The 16,314-nt window shown below is 37.9% G+C and overlaps 1 protein-coding gene across 5 annotated transcripts in view; it reads right to left on the bottom strand.

Moving 5' to 3' along the window:
- Nucleotides 1-16,314, bottom strand: part of GANC (glucosidase alpha, neutral C) — an 80,166-nt gene that overhangs the window by 19,128 nt on the left and 44,724 nt on the right. For 3 of the 5 annotated variants that reach the window (XM_004421461.3, XM_087425761.1, XM_087425765.1), the window contains exons 12-19: nt 13,976-14,102; nt 12,982-13,061; nt 10,978-11,121; nt 9,768-9,864; nt 6,053-6,154; nt 4,417-4,660; nt 2,913-2,977; nt 234-310 (exon numbers count right to left, since the gene is read on the bottom strand). In XM_004421461.3, coding sequence (XP_004421518.1) covers nt 234-310; nt 2,913-2,977; nt 4,417-4,660; nt 6,053-6,154; nt 9,768-9,864; nt 10,978-11,121; nt 12,982-13,061; nt 13,976-14,102 — 936 coding nt within the window. The remainder of the gene's footprint in view (nt 1-233; nt 311-2,912; nt 2,978-4,416; nt 4,661-6,052; nt 6,155-9,767; nt 9,865-10,977; nt 11,122-12,981; nt 13,062-13,975; nt 14,103-16,314) is intronic. The other 2 variants (XM_087425771.1, XM_087425776.1) reach the window with 2 other exon arrangements.

Raw genomic sequence — 16,314 nt, 5'->3', positions numbered from 1 at the left:
ATCCTCCTTGGTGTCATCACCTATTCATCTTTCTCCCTGCTCTTCCATTAAGTTTCTTGACCTCTGAGACAGTGGTCATGACTTACAAGAATCTTCAATTGCTACAGTCATTTGGGCTGTCTTCACAACTGCATGATGAGGAAATCTATTTCCTAACAGGGGCTAATTCATCAGAATGAAGGGATGAAATATGAGACATATAAGATATGTGGCTGTTTGTCATTTATTCTTACCTCATTTGATCCTGGCAGAAACACATCAACCATAGTAGCTTTTGGTTCTGTGACTGGATGAACCAATAAAGCACTTCCTGAAAAACAGAGAAGAAATAAAGTTGAGTATCATTATAAGAGGTCTGAAAACATCCTTCCCCTCTAATTGAGTGGTTTTAAAGACCACTCAACTGTGAACTTTTTTGTGTGTGTGTGTTTAGCAGACTTTTTGAAATTTAATTATTTTTTTATTGTGAAATTTTTGTTGTACATTATTGTTTATCAGTCACCATATAAGTGCATCCCTCCACCTCTTGTGCCCACCCCCCACCCCCCTAGCCCCTGGTAACCACCAAATAGTTCTATCTGTGCATGTATAGGTTTATCTTCCACATACGAGTGAAATCATGCACTGTTTGTCTTTCTCTTTCTGGCTTATTTCACTTAACATAATACCCTCCAGGTCCATCCATGTTGTTGCAAATGGGACGATTTTGTCTTTCTTTATGGCTGAGTAGTATTCCATGGTCTATATATACCACATCTTCTTTATCCATTCATCAGTCGAGGGACACTTGGGTTGCTTCCATGTCTTGGCTATAGTGAATAATGCTGCGATGAACATAGAGGGGCATAAGCCTCTTTGGATTGTTGATTTCAGGTTTGTTGGGTAGATACCCAGTAGTGGGATAGCTGGATCATAATGTATTTCTATTTTTAATTTTCTGAGGAATCTCCATACTGTTTTCCATAGAGGCTGCACCAGTTTGCATTCCCACCAGCAGTGGATTAGGGTTCCCATTTCTCCACAGCCTCTCCAGCATTTGTTGCTTTTTGTCTTGGTGATTATAGCCATTCTAACGGGTGTAATGTGATATCTTAGTGTGGTTTTGATTTGCATTTCCCTGATGACTAGTGATGTTGAGCATCTTTTCATGTGCCTATTGGCCATCTGTATATCTTCTTTGGAGAAGTGTCTGTTCATTTCCTCTGCCCATTTTTTGATTGGGTTGTTTGTTTTTTTGTTATTCAGTTGTGTGAGTTCTTTATATATTATGGAGATTAATCCCTTCTCAGATATACGGTTTGCAAATATTTTTTCCCAGCTGGTGGGTTCCCTATTCATTTTGATCCTGGTTTCATTTGCCTTGTAGAAGCTCTTTAATCTGATGAAGTCCCACTTGTTTATTTTTTCTTTTCTTTCCCTTGTCTGAGTAGACATGGAATTCAAGAAGATCCCTTTATGGCCAATGGCGAGTAGTGTACTACCTATATTTTCCTCCAGGAGTTTTATAGTTTCAGGTCTCACCTTCAGGTCTTTGATCTATTTTGAGTTAATTTTTGTGTATGGAGAAAGAAGGTGGTCTACTTTCATCCTTTTGCAACTGTGAACTTCTCGAAGGTACAGATCTTGGTGAGTTGAACCAACAATTCATTAGAGATGCATTGTTAGATAGAAGACAAGTGCTCAAAGAAGTGACTGTATTATTACCTATCATTAATCCACTTATGGCATATTAGGATATTAGGGAGGGACTCTGACACAGTCTATCACAGTCTCATTTTGTGCATAACTGCTAGTGTTCCAGTAGTCTGAAAGTGCACTGCACTTCTCCAAGTGCTTCAGTGTTTGCTCTAAGTGACGCTGAAGATGGTGAACCTGTAACTGTTATCCAGAAGTGTGTCAGCGTGGATACTCAGATCTCCTCCTTGGGCAGTTATCATTGGGAAGGCTGTAATTCTCATAAAGGCAATCTGGATTATTAATTTTGTTTTGACCTTGGCACTACACATATGTAAAATTCATCCATCTATGAATTCACTCTTTAATTCAAGAAATATTTATTGAGTTCCTACTGAGTGCCAGGCATTGTACTAATCTTTGGGGATATAGTGGCGAACAAGACAGACATGGTCCTAGCCATTATGGAGTTCACAGTCAGTAAAGACAGATATTAAACAAGTAATTACAAATTAATTGGAGTTAAGACAAATACCAAAAAGGCAAAAGTACAGAATGGAATGAAAGTTATATAATAAGAGGGACTGACTGTGACTAAGGTAGGTGGAATTGGATATTAGGAAGAAATTTTGGTCAGGGAAATTTTCTCCAAGCTATTTAAACTGAGACCTAAGGATGAGTAGAGACCTAAAGAGCTAGGTTTTTTACGTTTTGGACTTTCCACTCTTTAGAAACAGGATTCATCTTTTGGGCTACTCTCTGTGGAGCCTGGCTTCTGGAGCCCTATATCCAAGATGATAAATTTCTATGTTCTGGATTTGGTGGTTAACCCTTGATAAAGAAGAGGCCAACCAAAAAAAAAGAATCCTATTTTGCATGTGAAATAAGCTCTTCTGGGTCTTTACTATAACCATCTGGTCTACTTTTTCCTATTTCCCTTCCCTGTAGTATATCATCAGGCTTAGGAGTGGACCCAGAACAAGAATCCCAAATTGTATCCACAAATAGAATGGATTTATATGAAGTTAACAATATTATGAGAAGTGCTACATGACAACTATAGAATAGAGCTATGATCCCACTAATACACTAAAAATCTTGGTGATAGAATTTCTTTTATTTTTATTTTTTGACTTTCTTGAGATTAGGGATTTTTTAGTGCTCTTATACTAGGAAATATAATAACAAAAACATAATTACAGTATTTATCATCACTATAATTAATCAAAAGTACTCACCCAGCATGTATTCATCTTCCACACCAAAAGTCTCTAATGCATCAGGGAACTCTACCCACAGAGGCCTGAGGAAAGGAAAAAAAAATATTTCTTAACTTCAGCATCATTAAATGTTTGATTGTAATTCAATCACTTATATTTTCTGTTTTATAACTATTCAAAGGACCTTGGAAAAAGCCAAAGAGCCAAGACTCTTTCCATATGATTCAGGATGTTATGAGCAATTGCTATGATTATTAAATATTTTTCTTATGTGAAAGAGCTATCTATTAGATTAAATGTTCCAATAAAAGATTGAGAATTCTGGTACCTGCAATTTTTCCTTCTGATTATTGAGCACTACTACTCTGACAGGCAGAATCAGACTTTTGTGCAAGTCCAAATGCCTAACACATTTGGTGTAAAACAAATTAAATGTTTGTAAAACCATATTTTATAATGATGTAAAATCTGTGCCATTTTCATGGCGTCTCTGCCTTTTATGCATCCTTTATTATTACCTATTTAAATGAAAAAAATGGTTTTTCTTATTTTCAAGCTGGCAACACTTTTGGAGGGTTGAGAAACTGTTGTGTGGTTTTTTGCTTTTTGTTTTATTGTTATTATTGTACACAACTATCTAGGAGGCATTTGGGCTTATACAAATAATAAAACTTTCAATACGTATCTGGATATCAACTTAATGGTTCTAACGATTTTTTTCAATTTCATGAGGAAAAGATATTTTTTAATAAGAGAAACTTATTTTTAGCTTATTTACTAGCCTTTGTAATAATATATTCCTTTCCTACCGAATAGTAACAGAAGTGTCTAAACCTGGCTGATGTCTAGAATCACCAGGGAAACTTCTAACAAATATAGATCCCTGGGGCCTACGCAAGAAGATTCCTAGTAGGTTTGGAGGTGTGGCCTTGGAATCTGTATTTTTAAAAAGCTTCCCAGGTGATTCTGATCTGAGCCAGGATTAGGAACTGCTGATCTAGAAGTCTTGATGTACTGTGTGTGTCTCTGTGTATCGTTCTCTAACCTAGAAAATTGGTTCTTCACATCCTGCCTTCAAAACAGAATCAGAATACAATTTATACACCAGAAAAAATGTTTACCTCAAACTTGAAATGGTGCAGCCCTAAGGGTAAGACAGAGCCTAAGACCGGCAAAATAAGTTGTTCTTCACGAAAGGATGCTTGTGGGTTAAATACTTAATAAATTCAGTTACAAAGTCATTTCTTTTTTCTTTGAAAAATCTCTATTTCTGTCTCCTATCAAATATTAACACTTGAATCACAAAGTAGCAGGGGATCTAGTTTTTATCTTCTGTGACCTCAGTCGCCTGACGCTGCTCATAGTTGGTGCTCGATAAGCTGACTGACACTTGATTAAACACGTGGCTTTTCTTCACCTTTTCTCTTGAAATCATTGTGTAATTACTCCATTCCCCAGTGGCTGAGGGGATCTTCTGGCATAGACTGGTTGCTGGGGCCCCTGACTGGTGAAGCCTATTTACCTCATGACAGGTTCAGAAGCAACATGTGCACGGTAGAACAGAGAATACCAATAGGGCAGGAGGGCGTAGCGCTCTCTGATGGCTTCTCGGATGAGGTAGGTGTGTTCCTCCCCAAAGAGCCAGGGTTCCCGTCTCTTGGTGTCCATAGTGGCGTGGCCACGGAAGAAGGGCTGGTAGGCTCCGGCCTGGTACCAACGCACTAGCAGCTCTGCCTCTGGGTTCCCAATGAAGCCGCCTACATCAGCTGATTAGTCAGTCAAAGAAAGACCGAGTGAGGCACCCAGGCTTCTAATAAATGATGCACACAGGTAAATAAGGCCTTGAAGACTGACAGGAGAAAGGTGCTGTCTGTGCACTCAATGACAGGACAAAACCGTGGCCTCAAATTTGGGAGCACATACTAAAAAACTCAGCCTGTTTGGAGATCTGACAATACACTCTTTGAATATTCTTTTCTTTTTTTTTTTTGTGAGGAGATCAGCCCTGTGCTAACATCTGCCAATCCTCCTCTTTTTTTGCTGAGGAAGACTGGCCCTGGGCTAACATCCGTGCCCATCTTCCTCCACTTTTTATGGGACACGGCCACAGCATGGCTTGCCAAGCGGTGCATCGGTGCGCGCCCGGGATCCGAACCGGCGACCCCCCGGCTGCCACAGCAGAGCACGGGCACTTAACTGCTTGCGCCACCGGGCCAGCCCTGAATATTCTTTTCTTGTCAAAAGGTCAGAGGCTTTACTGCAAGATCAACATTTCTGTATGTTCTCGAACCCAGGTAACCCAGAAATTGCAAAATGTCTACCTGATTCAGTAAGTCTGTGTTTAGGGGTGGGGTGGGGGGTTGGCAATTGATTTCCTTTGAAACCAACAGTGGAAGCGAGATCAAAATTACAGAAAGAACTAAAGAGAAACAGATATTCAGAATTAGAATTTTAGGTAGAATTTCATGCTTAGCCCTTAAGCAGGACACATATTCTTTGTATTGTATGTGGACCAGTGCCATAAAAATTATATCTATTACAAAGTGAGATTAAGTTCCTTCTAGTCCTTCAGAAAACAAGGAACAGCTGGAACTGTAGCCATGCTGAGCATCTTCCATATTGAGATCTCTCATCTGCAGAGAATTATTAGGATTTGGGGAAGGCAGCCCTTCAGAGAATCTTATTGGAACTAAATTTATCTTTCCCAAGAGTATATCTTTTTTTTTCCCCCACAGTTAAAATATGTCACAGAATTTTAAACCTGCCGAGTGAAAAGGATTTCTGTAAGGCTGATTTCTGATTTGCTAAATTCTTTCTATTTTTCTCACTTTCAAGAAGAAAATGTATGTTTCAGGAAGAGAAACTTGGTTATCAAGAGCATCTAACGAGGAAGCAGTAAGAGAATGACGGAAAGAAGCACTCTGGCTCCATTTCTGATGACTTTATTTCATGTCCTCAATTCAGACAAGACACAAACAGCTCTGAAGTGTCCCTTTCACTCTCCTCTCTAATCTGCTCCCCTTCACTTTCCTCATTTTCTCTCTCCCACATTTACCCCTGCCCAAAACAGCTGATGAGAAGGGATTTGTGACCAGCTTTGACAAAAACACCAGTTCTTTTTATTTTCTTTCACATCAAGCCTGAGGATATCATCTTACCTCCACAAAAAGAGATCCCAGTGACACTGAGAGTGAGTAACATAGGGATAGAAATTTTCAGGTAACTCCACTCTGCTGTGTTGTCACCTGTCCACACGGCACCTTTGGTCACCAGTAACAAAGTATTAAAAAAAAATCACAAATCAGCCCATGCACTCAATTTCATATTTAGATTCCTTATTTGTAATACACATTTACAAATAAGGTAATGTTTTTCTTACCTTCTCTTATCTTTCTTACCTTTCTTCCTATAAAGAAAAACATTTCTTTCTTACCTTAAAATATACAAATTCTACTTTCTACAATGAAAATATATTAATTTTCTAATGTGAAAAAGTTGTTAAAATCCACAAAACAAACATTTTGTGAAAATATTCTGAAATTGCACTTATATTTGAAGTATAACTCAAGTCTGATTTTAGGAGGAATATTTTTTAAAAATCAACTTTACTGAGATATAATTTACATACAGTAAATGTACCTATTTTAAGTGAAGAGTTTGAAGAGTTTTGAAAAATGTATACGCCCATGTAACCACGACAAGCAGGGAATAGAACATTCCCATTACTGTTCACTTGGGCTTTTTTGTAGTCAGTAACCCCCCACCTTACCCAACTGTTGATTTGATTTCTATGACTGTAAATTAATCTCTTCTAGAATTTCATATAAATGGAAACATATACTATTTTGTGTTTTAAAATGTTCTACTTTGTGTTCTTTTTTCACTCAGCATAATGTTGTAGTTTACTCCTTTTTATTTGCTGAGTAGTATTCCATAGTATGGATATATCACAAGTTGTTTTTCCATTTACCTATTGATGGACATTTGGACTCTTTCCAAGTTTTGGCTACTATGAATGAAACTGCTATAAACATTTGTGTACAAATCTTTGTGTGACATATGTTTTCACTTCTCTGGGGTAAATACCTGGGAGTGGAATTGCTAGTTCTATGTTCAGTGTATGATGAATACTTTAAGAAAATTCCCAACTAGCAAAGTGCTTGTACCACTTTTACATTCTCAATAGATGAGAGTTTTAGTTGCTCTACATCCTTGTCAACACTTGGTAGTGTCAGTCTTTTCAATTCTAGCCACTCTAATGGGTTTGTAGTGGTGTCTCTCCATGGTTTTAATTTGTATTTCCCTAATGACTAATGATGTTGAGCATCTTTTCATGTGTTTATTGATCATTCAATGTCTTCTTTTGTAAAGTGTCTATTCAAATCTTTTGCTCATTTTTTAAAGTAGATTGTCTTTTTGTTATTTAATTGTGAAAGTTCTTTATACATTCTGGATACAAATCCACTGACAGATATATACGTATAATGCAAATATTTTCTCTCAGTCTGTGGCTTGACTTTCACTTTTTTTAACAATAGTTTTGAAAGGATACAAGTTTTTAATTTTGATGAAGTCCAATTTAGCATTTTTTCTTTTATAGTTCATGCTTTTTGTGTTCTATCCAAGAAATCTTTTGCCTGTCTCAAAGTCACAAAGATTTTCTATGTTTTCTTCTAGAAGTTCTTTGTTTGTTTGTTTTAGCTTTTATAATTTAGGTCTATCTTCCATTTCGAATTACTTTTTGTGTATGGTGTTTGGTAAGGGACGAGGTTCTTTTTTTTTTACCCCCACATAGATACCCAGTGTTCCAGCACCATTTATTGAAAAAACTCCTTTCTCCACTGAATTGCCTTGGCAACTCTGTTGCTAATTAACTGATCATATATCTGCTGGACTCTTTCTGGATTCTCTATTCTGTTCCATTGATCTACCGACTATTCCCACACCCTCCCCAAGAAAACCCTCTATAATTTGAGAGGAGTGGTACAGACCATATGGGGGGACATAATAACAGTAGCAATAACAATAGTTAACATTTATCGAGCTTTTACTGAGCCAGTGTTATGCTACTTTGCTTGTATTATCCCACTTAATCATCACAACAACCCTATCAGGTAAACACTATATAACTTCATTTTACAGATGAAGGAAATATGGCAAACAGTGGATGTTATAATACCCAGAGTCATACAGTTACTAAGTTGTAGGAGGCGGGATTTGAGCCCAGGCAGTCTGACGCTAAAGCCAGTGTTCTTGTTCATTGCATAGTTGATAAGAGTTTGTGAAGACTGATTATGCCACTAAAGAGCTCCATAAAAGGAAAAAAATCTCATTTTACTAAATCTAGATGACTCCTGAAGCATTTTTTCTATCTTCTATCAACATAGTTTTGGTAGTTATTTTTGTTTTAATCTTCCATAGAAATTTTAGGCTGTCCTATGGCCAGCAAAGAAAATTATTTTCAAGGAACTGTTCTCTTTAAACAGTACCCTAAAAATTTCTCCTTGGCTTCAAATGTGATATGTATATATCCACATGATTTTATAATCCACATGACAACATTTTCATCAAGAAAGAAAGTTCCTGTAAACATGCAGATGTTTTCATGTCTCATATGGTTGTTTAGTCACAAATTCTGACTACTGGTCTCCTCACAGGACTTAACACAATAGTGTTCTCTGTAATGCCTCACTTGCTGCACTTGGGGCGAAGCTGATAGCTTCACACAGAGTCCTGAAGACTAGGCACTGGGCCAATGTTTAAGAGATCAAAGGTTACTTAGTATGCATATCTTCTGTTATCTTTTTGTTAACTGCTGCTTGTAAACGTTTTCATTAAAAATACTTTACTTTTTTTAGTGATCAAAAATGATACTTGTAGAGAATTTGGAAAATAGTGATAGGTAAAAAGAAGAAAATTAAAATCACTCATAAGCACCAAAGTACTACAATTATTGATTTAGATTACTACCTACATATATATTTATTTTTTTAACAAAGTTGGGAAAATATATAAACATTTAGGCATTCTGCTTTTTAAAATTTGCTTATCATGGTGTCACAAACCATTTTCTCATGCAATTAAGGCACTATTTTAAATAGCATTACACTAGTCTATCATATGGATACACCATACTTTTACAGCTATTCCCTTATTGTTACATATTTGGATTTTCTTTCTTTCTTTTTTGTTTCAAGGACTAACGCTGTGGTGAGCATCTCCATACAATCTTTGCCTGAGATAACAATATTTTGGCCTTTTCCAGAGTACCACAGGGGTTGGTTTTCAGGGGTGAAGTAGGAGGCATAATAACATCTATGGTACAGTAAAGGCTGGATTCTTCAAATGATGATCTAAGCTCCCAGTTATTTATTCAAGGCCAGGGGACTTAAAATAGCCTTCCTGCCCCAGGGTGGTTACGTTGAACTAGATCTTCATTAGCTACTAAACCGGATCCAGTTATAGATGACCCTGACCACAAGCAACAGCCAGGTCTATTTTAAGCCATATTGCTAAGTGGAACAGGTGTTTGGAGGAATGTGTTAGAAGTATATTTTCCCTGGTTTTGATAAATCAAAGAGAGAGGATCAGAGATGACCACCCCAGAAAACTGAGATATTCTGAAGTCATTCTTCCAACTAAGTGGCCATGTCTTCAGTAGGAAACAACTAACTAAACTTTATTAAAATTTGTTTACTCTGTCTCAGGACAAAATGCATACTTCAGGGCAAATCACTCTCTACAATCTAGGGCATGCCCAATGGCTACTGAAAAGGAAGGCATCAACACAGTAGCACCATATACCATAAATGGTCAAAAAAGACAGGTTGCTAACTTGTCTTTTTAAGTCTGATCATATAAGCCATTCCTTACCATACTTTTGCGATCCAGCAAAGAAAGAACGTGTAAGAACAAAGGGTCTCTCCTTCCCTTTCGATCGCTGTATCAGTCCTTCTGCAGTAGCCATTTGCTATAAAGTCAAAGGATACACATTTCAAAGAAATGATTGGATTATGGCATTGTGCAGACATCCCCAATAAGCTATTTAACATGCAAAAAATAAATAGTAGGTTGGAATGTGAAATGGAAAATATTAAAATAAATCCATCAAATAATTTTCATGATGTAATGAAACTACTTTAAATTCCCATCTTAAAAGAGTGGAAAAATTTTTCTGATTAAATAGCAATGAAATAATGGTAAACAATAAGCTAGCATTTATTTTGTGCTATTACTAGGCATTTTGTGAGATTTTTCTCTTATAATCTACACAACAGCCTCTGAGATAGTTTTCACTGATGAAAAAACTGAGATTCAGAGAGGTTAAGTAACTGGCCCTGGCTGACATAAAAAAATTCTCTAAACTAATTTGTAGTTATAGCAAAAGGCTGTTAGAGAAGTAAAGACATACTATCTGAAAACTGTGCTATATCTAGCCAGCAGCTCCCACTGGAAAATACCAGTTGGTGGGAGGGCCATAGGAACACAGTTACATTCCGAAAATAACAAAGTACCATGGATATAAATTAGGGCAAGTGACTGCCAAGTCTTTTGGACGTGATTGGCAAAGGGAAGACAATTCTACCACCTTCTATTGAGAAGGTTAAGTAGTTAAGGAAGGCTTTCTACATTTAAAAAGTACACTTATTGAAATTGTATATCTGTGCTCTCAGTCTTACTCTCCTGGTATGAATGTAAGACTTGATGTATTTAGACATTTATGAAATTTCAAAACATTTGTTTTAATTTCCTTTGTTTATGTATTTATACACTGCCTACATCACTAGAAGTTTGAGGTAGTATCCAATGTCATTTACTAATGGCTCCTGGCAAGGAAGATGTTTCTATGTTATCATTAATCTCCTAATATCTGTAAGTTCATCAAGTTTATTATCGAAGGAAAAGAAGCAAAGGGAGAAATAATAGGTCTTAGATTAGCTACAACCTGATAAGACTCACTGCAGTTGTCAGAAAAGACACACAAAGAGAAATGAACAGTATAGTATGGCTACTACAAAGCAAATGACTCTCAGCCAAAAGGCAGGGCACATGGGTCCAGTTGGCTTCTTTTTGGATGTCTTACCTGATAAAAACCATAGATGTTGTGTAGTTCTCTGTGCTCCCAACTGCCATGATGGACGGCATTCTTCTGCATAGTTTGCTCTGGCCCTCTAAAGACAGAGGGTTCATTCATGTCGTTCCATATGTAGAGGATGTCAGTAGATCCCTAGAAAATAAATCTTGGTCATGATAATACTCCCACAGTGATGATCTTAATATGATAGTGCCCCATTCCTCTTTCCTATTCCATTTAATTTACTTATTTATTATGTTTATTATCTATGCTAGATCCTCTGCTAGAATAAAAGCTCCACAGGGCAGGGAATTTTGTCTATTTTGTTCATTGACAAATCCCTAATACCTAGAACAGTACTGGAACTGCAGAAGGTTCTCAGTAAGTATTTGTTGATGAATGCAAGAATGCTGTGCTGTATTGTCTATAAAATACATATTGCTCAGCAAGTGCACTTTGAGATCTACCCTGGAAAACCCCTACAGAAAGGTTGTGAATATTCACGATTAGGCTCTATATCATCTATCACTTGCTACAACTCTTAACTAAGGGCAATTACAGCTGTCTATAAGATTCTGCCTTCCCTCTAGTACTTTGCAAGATTTGACAGCTAAGGTACTTGTTTGTTAGCATGATCTACAGTTTGTGTTCTACATAGAACTGTTCAATTTAGAATGGGAAGGGGCAGTTGAGTCATCTAGTTAACATGGTGTTGCAATCCCTTTTATGGAATCCCTGGTCTCCCAGCATTTGACTCAATAGCTATAATGACAGGGAGTCTCGCAGGCAGCTCATTCCATTATTTCCTGAAAGCCCTGCTCCTTGTCACATCTTCTCACAGGGCCTAGCCTGCCTTCTGGGATAGCACAGAACACATCTACTGCCTCACCCACACGACAGTCTTTCAGATGCCTGGAGGTGGCTTACATGTTTTCTTTTGGCTCTTTACCTTTAGCCATTTCTAAACATGTGTACTTCTGTGAACAAGGCTATATGGTGTCCAAATATTTAACTACCTTGACTGTCCTTCTTTAGCATCCTCTAAGGCAGGGGTTGGCAAACTTTTTCTGGAAAGAGCCAGATAGTAAATATTTTCAACTTTGCAGGCCATAAGGCCTCTTTTTCAATAACTCAACTCTGCTACAGTATTGTGAAAGCAGCCGTAGGCAATAGGGAAATGAATGAGCATGGCCAGATTTGGCCTAAGCGTTGTTTACCCCACTCTAAGTTGTTTTCTGTGTCCTAATACATAATATGCTCAGAAACTAGAGTTTAGTGATTAAGAGCTAGGCTTGGGAGACAAACAGACCTGAGTTCAAATCTCTGGTACACCAAGTACTAGATGGGTGAACTTAGCAGGTTTTTAAACACGTCCATGCCTCAATTTCCTCATCTGAGGATTAGAGTTAATTATAGTTCCAACTTCAGAGGGTTATTGTGAAGATGAAATGGCATAATACACATAAAGTGCTAGCACAGTGCTTGGCACACAGCAAATACTCGATTTATACTAGGCATCATTATCATCATCATCATAATTGGTTGAAAACAGTTCTTTAGATGTGGCCTCTCCAGTTCTCTCTGTGGTTTTTGTAAGATTTTAAGAATTTATTTATTATTATACCTTACTTTTAATGTCATGTTATACTTTGCAAGATGTTTTCACATATATCATTATCATCACCTTTAAATAATAGTAACAGAATACTATTTTATATAAAAATTTATATAGTAATTTGAAAATATAATAAATCTCTATTATTAAGTACTTTGATATATCATAGAGTGTATTATAATAGAGGTCAAAGTCACAGCTTTTCTGCATTTGGTAACACACATGGCACCTCTCTCGGCACCATCAAAGTCTGTAATGTGGTTGCCATCCTTGCCTTTTCATACAAGTATTATTTATCAAGAGCTACTCATTGAAGCAGAGTAGTTCTACTCAATCACTTTTTTTCCTTCTTTCATCCTTCCAAGTAACTAGGAAAGAGAAAAAGAATAAAAACAAACCTGATAAGCAGAGAAAGCAAAAAGACCTGAATACCACTCTCTGACCTTGGGATTGGTGAAATCCAGGTAAGAGGAGAGACCTGTAGAGGCAGAAGAGTAGACAGCCTGTTAGGAACAGTGTTCCTCATGGTAAGATATGTGGTAAAGAAGAATATCAGATGTGACAGCTAGGTAATCAATGGGCACCTTACATCAAATGTGAAAGATAGCTGATACAGAGGCACGGTCTGGCGAGACACAAGTTAAGGCAATGCTGGACTCTAGTGACCATCACCAGACCTTTCAACCTCAGAGGCCCAGGGGAATGCCAATGAACAAGCATCAGGATGGAGCCTGTCCCTTGCTAATGGCCTAAGATAGTCCAAGTAAGGATGGCAAATGTCCTGGAGTGACCCTTTTGTTCTTAAAGAGAACAGAGGAGTGTTAATAAATGGTATAAGGGGGAAAAGGAATGCATGGGGTTTCTCTATGGATTAGTGCATGGATTTGCGACAGAGTCCTATGATATGATAGACTGGTGATTCCCTTTCGTCCTTGAGGAGCTTCTACCAAGGCTTTAAACTAATAATTTCTGAAATGAAGAATTCAAAGTTGCCAGAGGCAGCTGAGGTCACTCATGAAAGGCCGGGAAGTCAAAACTATGTGCTAACACGGCCAAGAAGAATTACAGGGAGAGGGACTACAGGATCTTTTTTCTTTCTTTCTCCTCTTGTCCTTTTCTCATTCCCTGGCTTTTTATCTTTATTTGCTTAGAGAAATAGCATGCCACTGAGGTTTGCTTGTTTGTTTATTTTTCGTTCATGCATTGACTGATAAATGTCTACAAAGCACACTGTACCATGTGTTATGAAAGATACAAAAGAAAGTAATACCATCTCTTCCTTAAAGGTGCTTAAAATGCAGCAAGAGACATCTACAAGAAATGATAGTGATGGCCATGCAACCTTCTCTAATGAGGACTAACCAAGTATAAATGTATAAAGTGATATCTTACCAGGCCAGCACACCCCTTCAAAGTCTCCTCCTTCATGATTCCTCACGAAGAAGCCCTGTTCTTTGGCCTTAGCGTACACTGAGTAGTTGAGATCAACCTTGATGTGGGGGTCACTGATGACCACAAGCTGTCAGGACATAAAGGTTTGAAGATCTCATCAGTTTCATATAAGCCATATGTTCATTTATATGTTTTCATCATAGTTTTGGGGTTCAAGTTTTACTCAGAAACAATTACTACTAGTATGAAAATATTTCACACACCAGTAAAATCCTATAATCTTTCATGTGCTTATGGAAATATAAACTGATATTAAAGCCAGGCCAATGCTCTTTTGTAATTGCTGCCCAGCCAATATATGTTCTTAAGATAGCATTTATTAAGCTTCCATCTGTCTGCAGTGCTGGGTGCTACACATAAAGGACTGAGTAGGCAAGGTCCCTGCTCCCTAGACATCTAGAGGCTAAGATAACACTGACAAAAACAAACATTAAAGAAAACAAGGGGGCCGGCCCCGTGGCTTAGCAGTTAAGTGCGTGCGCTCCGCTGCTGGCGGCCCGGGGTTCGGATCCCGGAATCGCACCGACGCACCGCTTCTCCTTCCATGCTGAGGCCACGTCCCACATACAGCAACTAGAAGGATGTGCAGCTATGACAGACAACAATCTACTGGGGCTTTGGGGGAAAAGTAAATAAATAAAATCTTTAAAAAAAAAAAAACAAAAAAAAAGAAAAGAGAATAGCATATGTTAAAATCATAAAAACCTCCAAAACCCAATAGTACAGGCATATTTAGGCAGGAAGTTTGAGAAAAGCTGTGATCACAGCTCCGTGTGTCTAGCATCTCTCCCTGCTTTCTAATACCATCACTTCCACCTAGTTTAGGGCCTCGAAACTACTTTATTTGGCTAGAATAACCTTCTAATCGTCCTTCCTCATATGTATTCAAATCTATTCTACATGCTAAGGTTTAATTATCCAACGCTTAAAAATTTTTAAATTGTGGTAAACTATACATAAAATTTTTTTTTTTAAAGATTTTATTTATTTATTTATTTTCCCCCCAAAGCCCCAGTAGATAGTTGTATGTCATAGCTGCACATCCTTCTAGTTGCTGTATGCGGGACGCGGCCCCAGCATGGCCGGAGAAGCGATGCATCGGTGCGCGCCGGGGATCCGAACCCGGGCCGCCAGCAGCGGAGCGCACGCACTTAACCGCTAAGCCACGGGGCCGGCCCTAAACTATACATAAAATTTACCACCTTAACCAATTATAAGTGTACAGTTCAGTAGTATTAAGTACATTCACATTGTTGTACAATCAACGTCCAGAACTGTTTTCATGTTGCAAAACTGAAACTCTATACCCAATAAACAACAATTCCCCATTCCCTCCTCCCCCTGCCCCCTGGCAACCCACCATTCTTTCTGTCTCTCTGATTTTGACTACTCTAGGTATTATCGATTAGTGAAATTGTATAGCATGTGCCTTTTTGTGACTGGCTTATTTCACTTAGCATAATGTCTTCAAGGTTCAGCCACGTATATCAGCATGTATCAGAATTTCCTTTCTTTTGAAGATTGAATAATATTCCATTGTATGTATATAACACATTTTGTTTATTCATTCATCTGTCAATGCATACTTGGATTGCTTCCACCTTTTGGCTATTGTGAATAATGCTGATACGAACATAGATGTACAAATTTCTGCTCAAGTCACTGCTTTCAATTCCTTTGGGTATATACTCATAAGTGGGATTGCTGGATCATATGGTAAATTTATTTTCAATTTTTTGAGGAACCACCATACTGTTTTCCATAGTGGCTGCACCATTTTACATTCCCACTAACAGTGTACAAGGGTTCCAATTTCTCCACATCCTCACCAACACCTGTTATTTTTGTTTTTTTGATAGTAGCCATCTTAATGGTATGAAGTGGTATGCCATTGTGCTTTTGATTTGCATTACCCTAATGATTAGGGACGTTGAACATCTTTTCAGGTGCTTGTTGGCTATTTGTGTATGTTCTTTGAAGAAATGTCTATCACGTCCTTTTCCCAATTTTTAATCGCATTGTTTGTTTTTTGGTTATTGAGTTGTAGTTCTTCATATATTCTGCATATTAACCCCTTATTCAAAAACTTTTCATGTCTCCAAAAGCATAAAAAGCAGCCTACAATAAGGTCTGATTCCCCACTACTCAAACCTTGCACATGCCTTGTTTGCCTGTCAAACCAGCCTGTGCGCTGCTTTCCAACCACCACTGGGTGCCCCAGCCACTGGCAGCACTGCCTTCTTCCTCTGCCCGCCTTCTCCACTAGTTAGAGACTTACC

The sequence above is a fragment of the Ceratotherium simum genome, chromosome 3, assembly GCF_057802395.1.
Source record: "Ceratotherium simum simum isolate JZ-2026a chromosome 3, ASM5780239v1, whole genome shotgun sequence".
Classification (NCBI taxonomy): Eukaryota; Metazoa; Chordata; class Mammalia; order Perissodactyla; family Rhinocerotidae; genus Ceratotherium; species Ceratotherium simum.
This window is presented reverse-complemented; position numbering and strand designations above follow the sequence as displayed.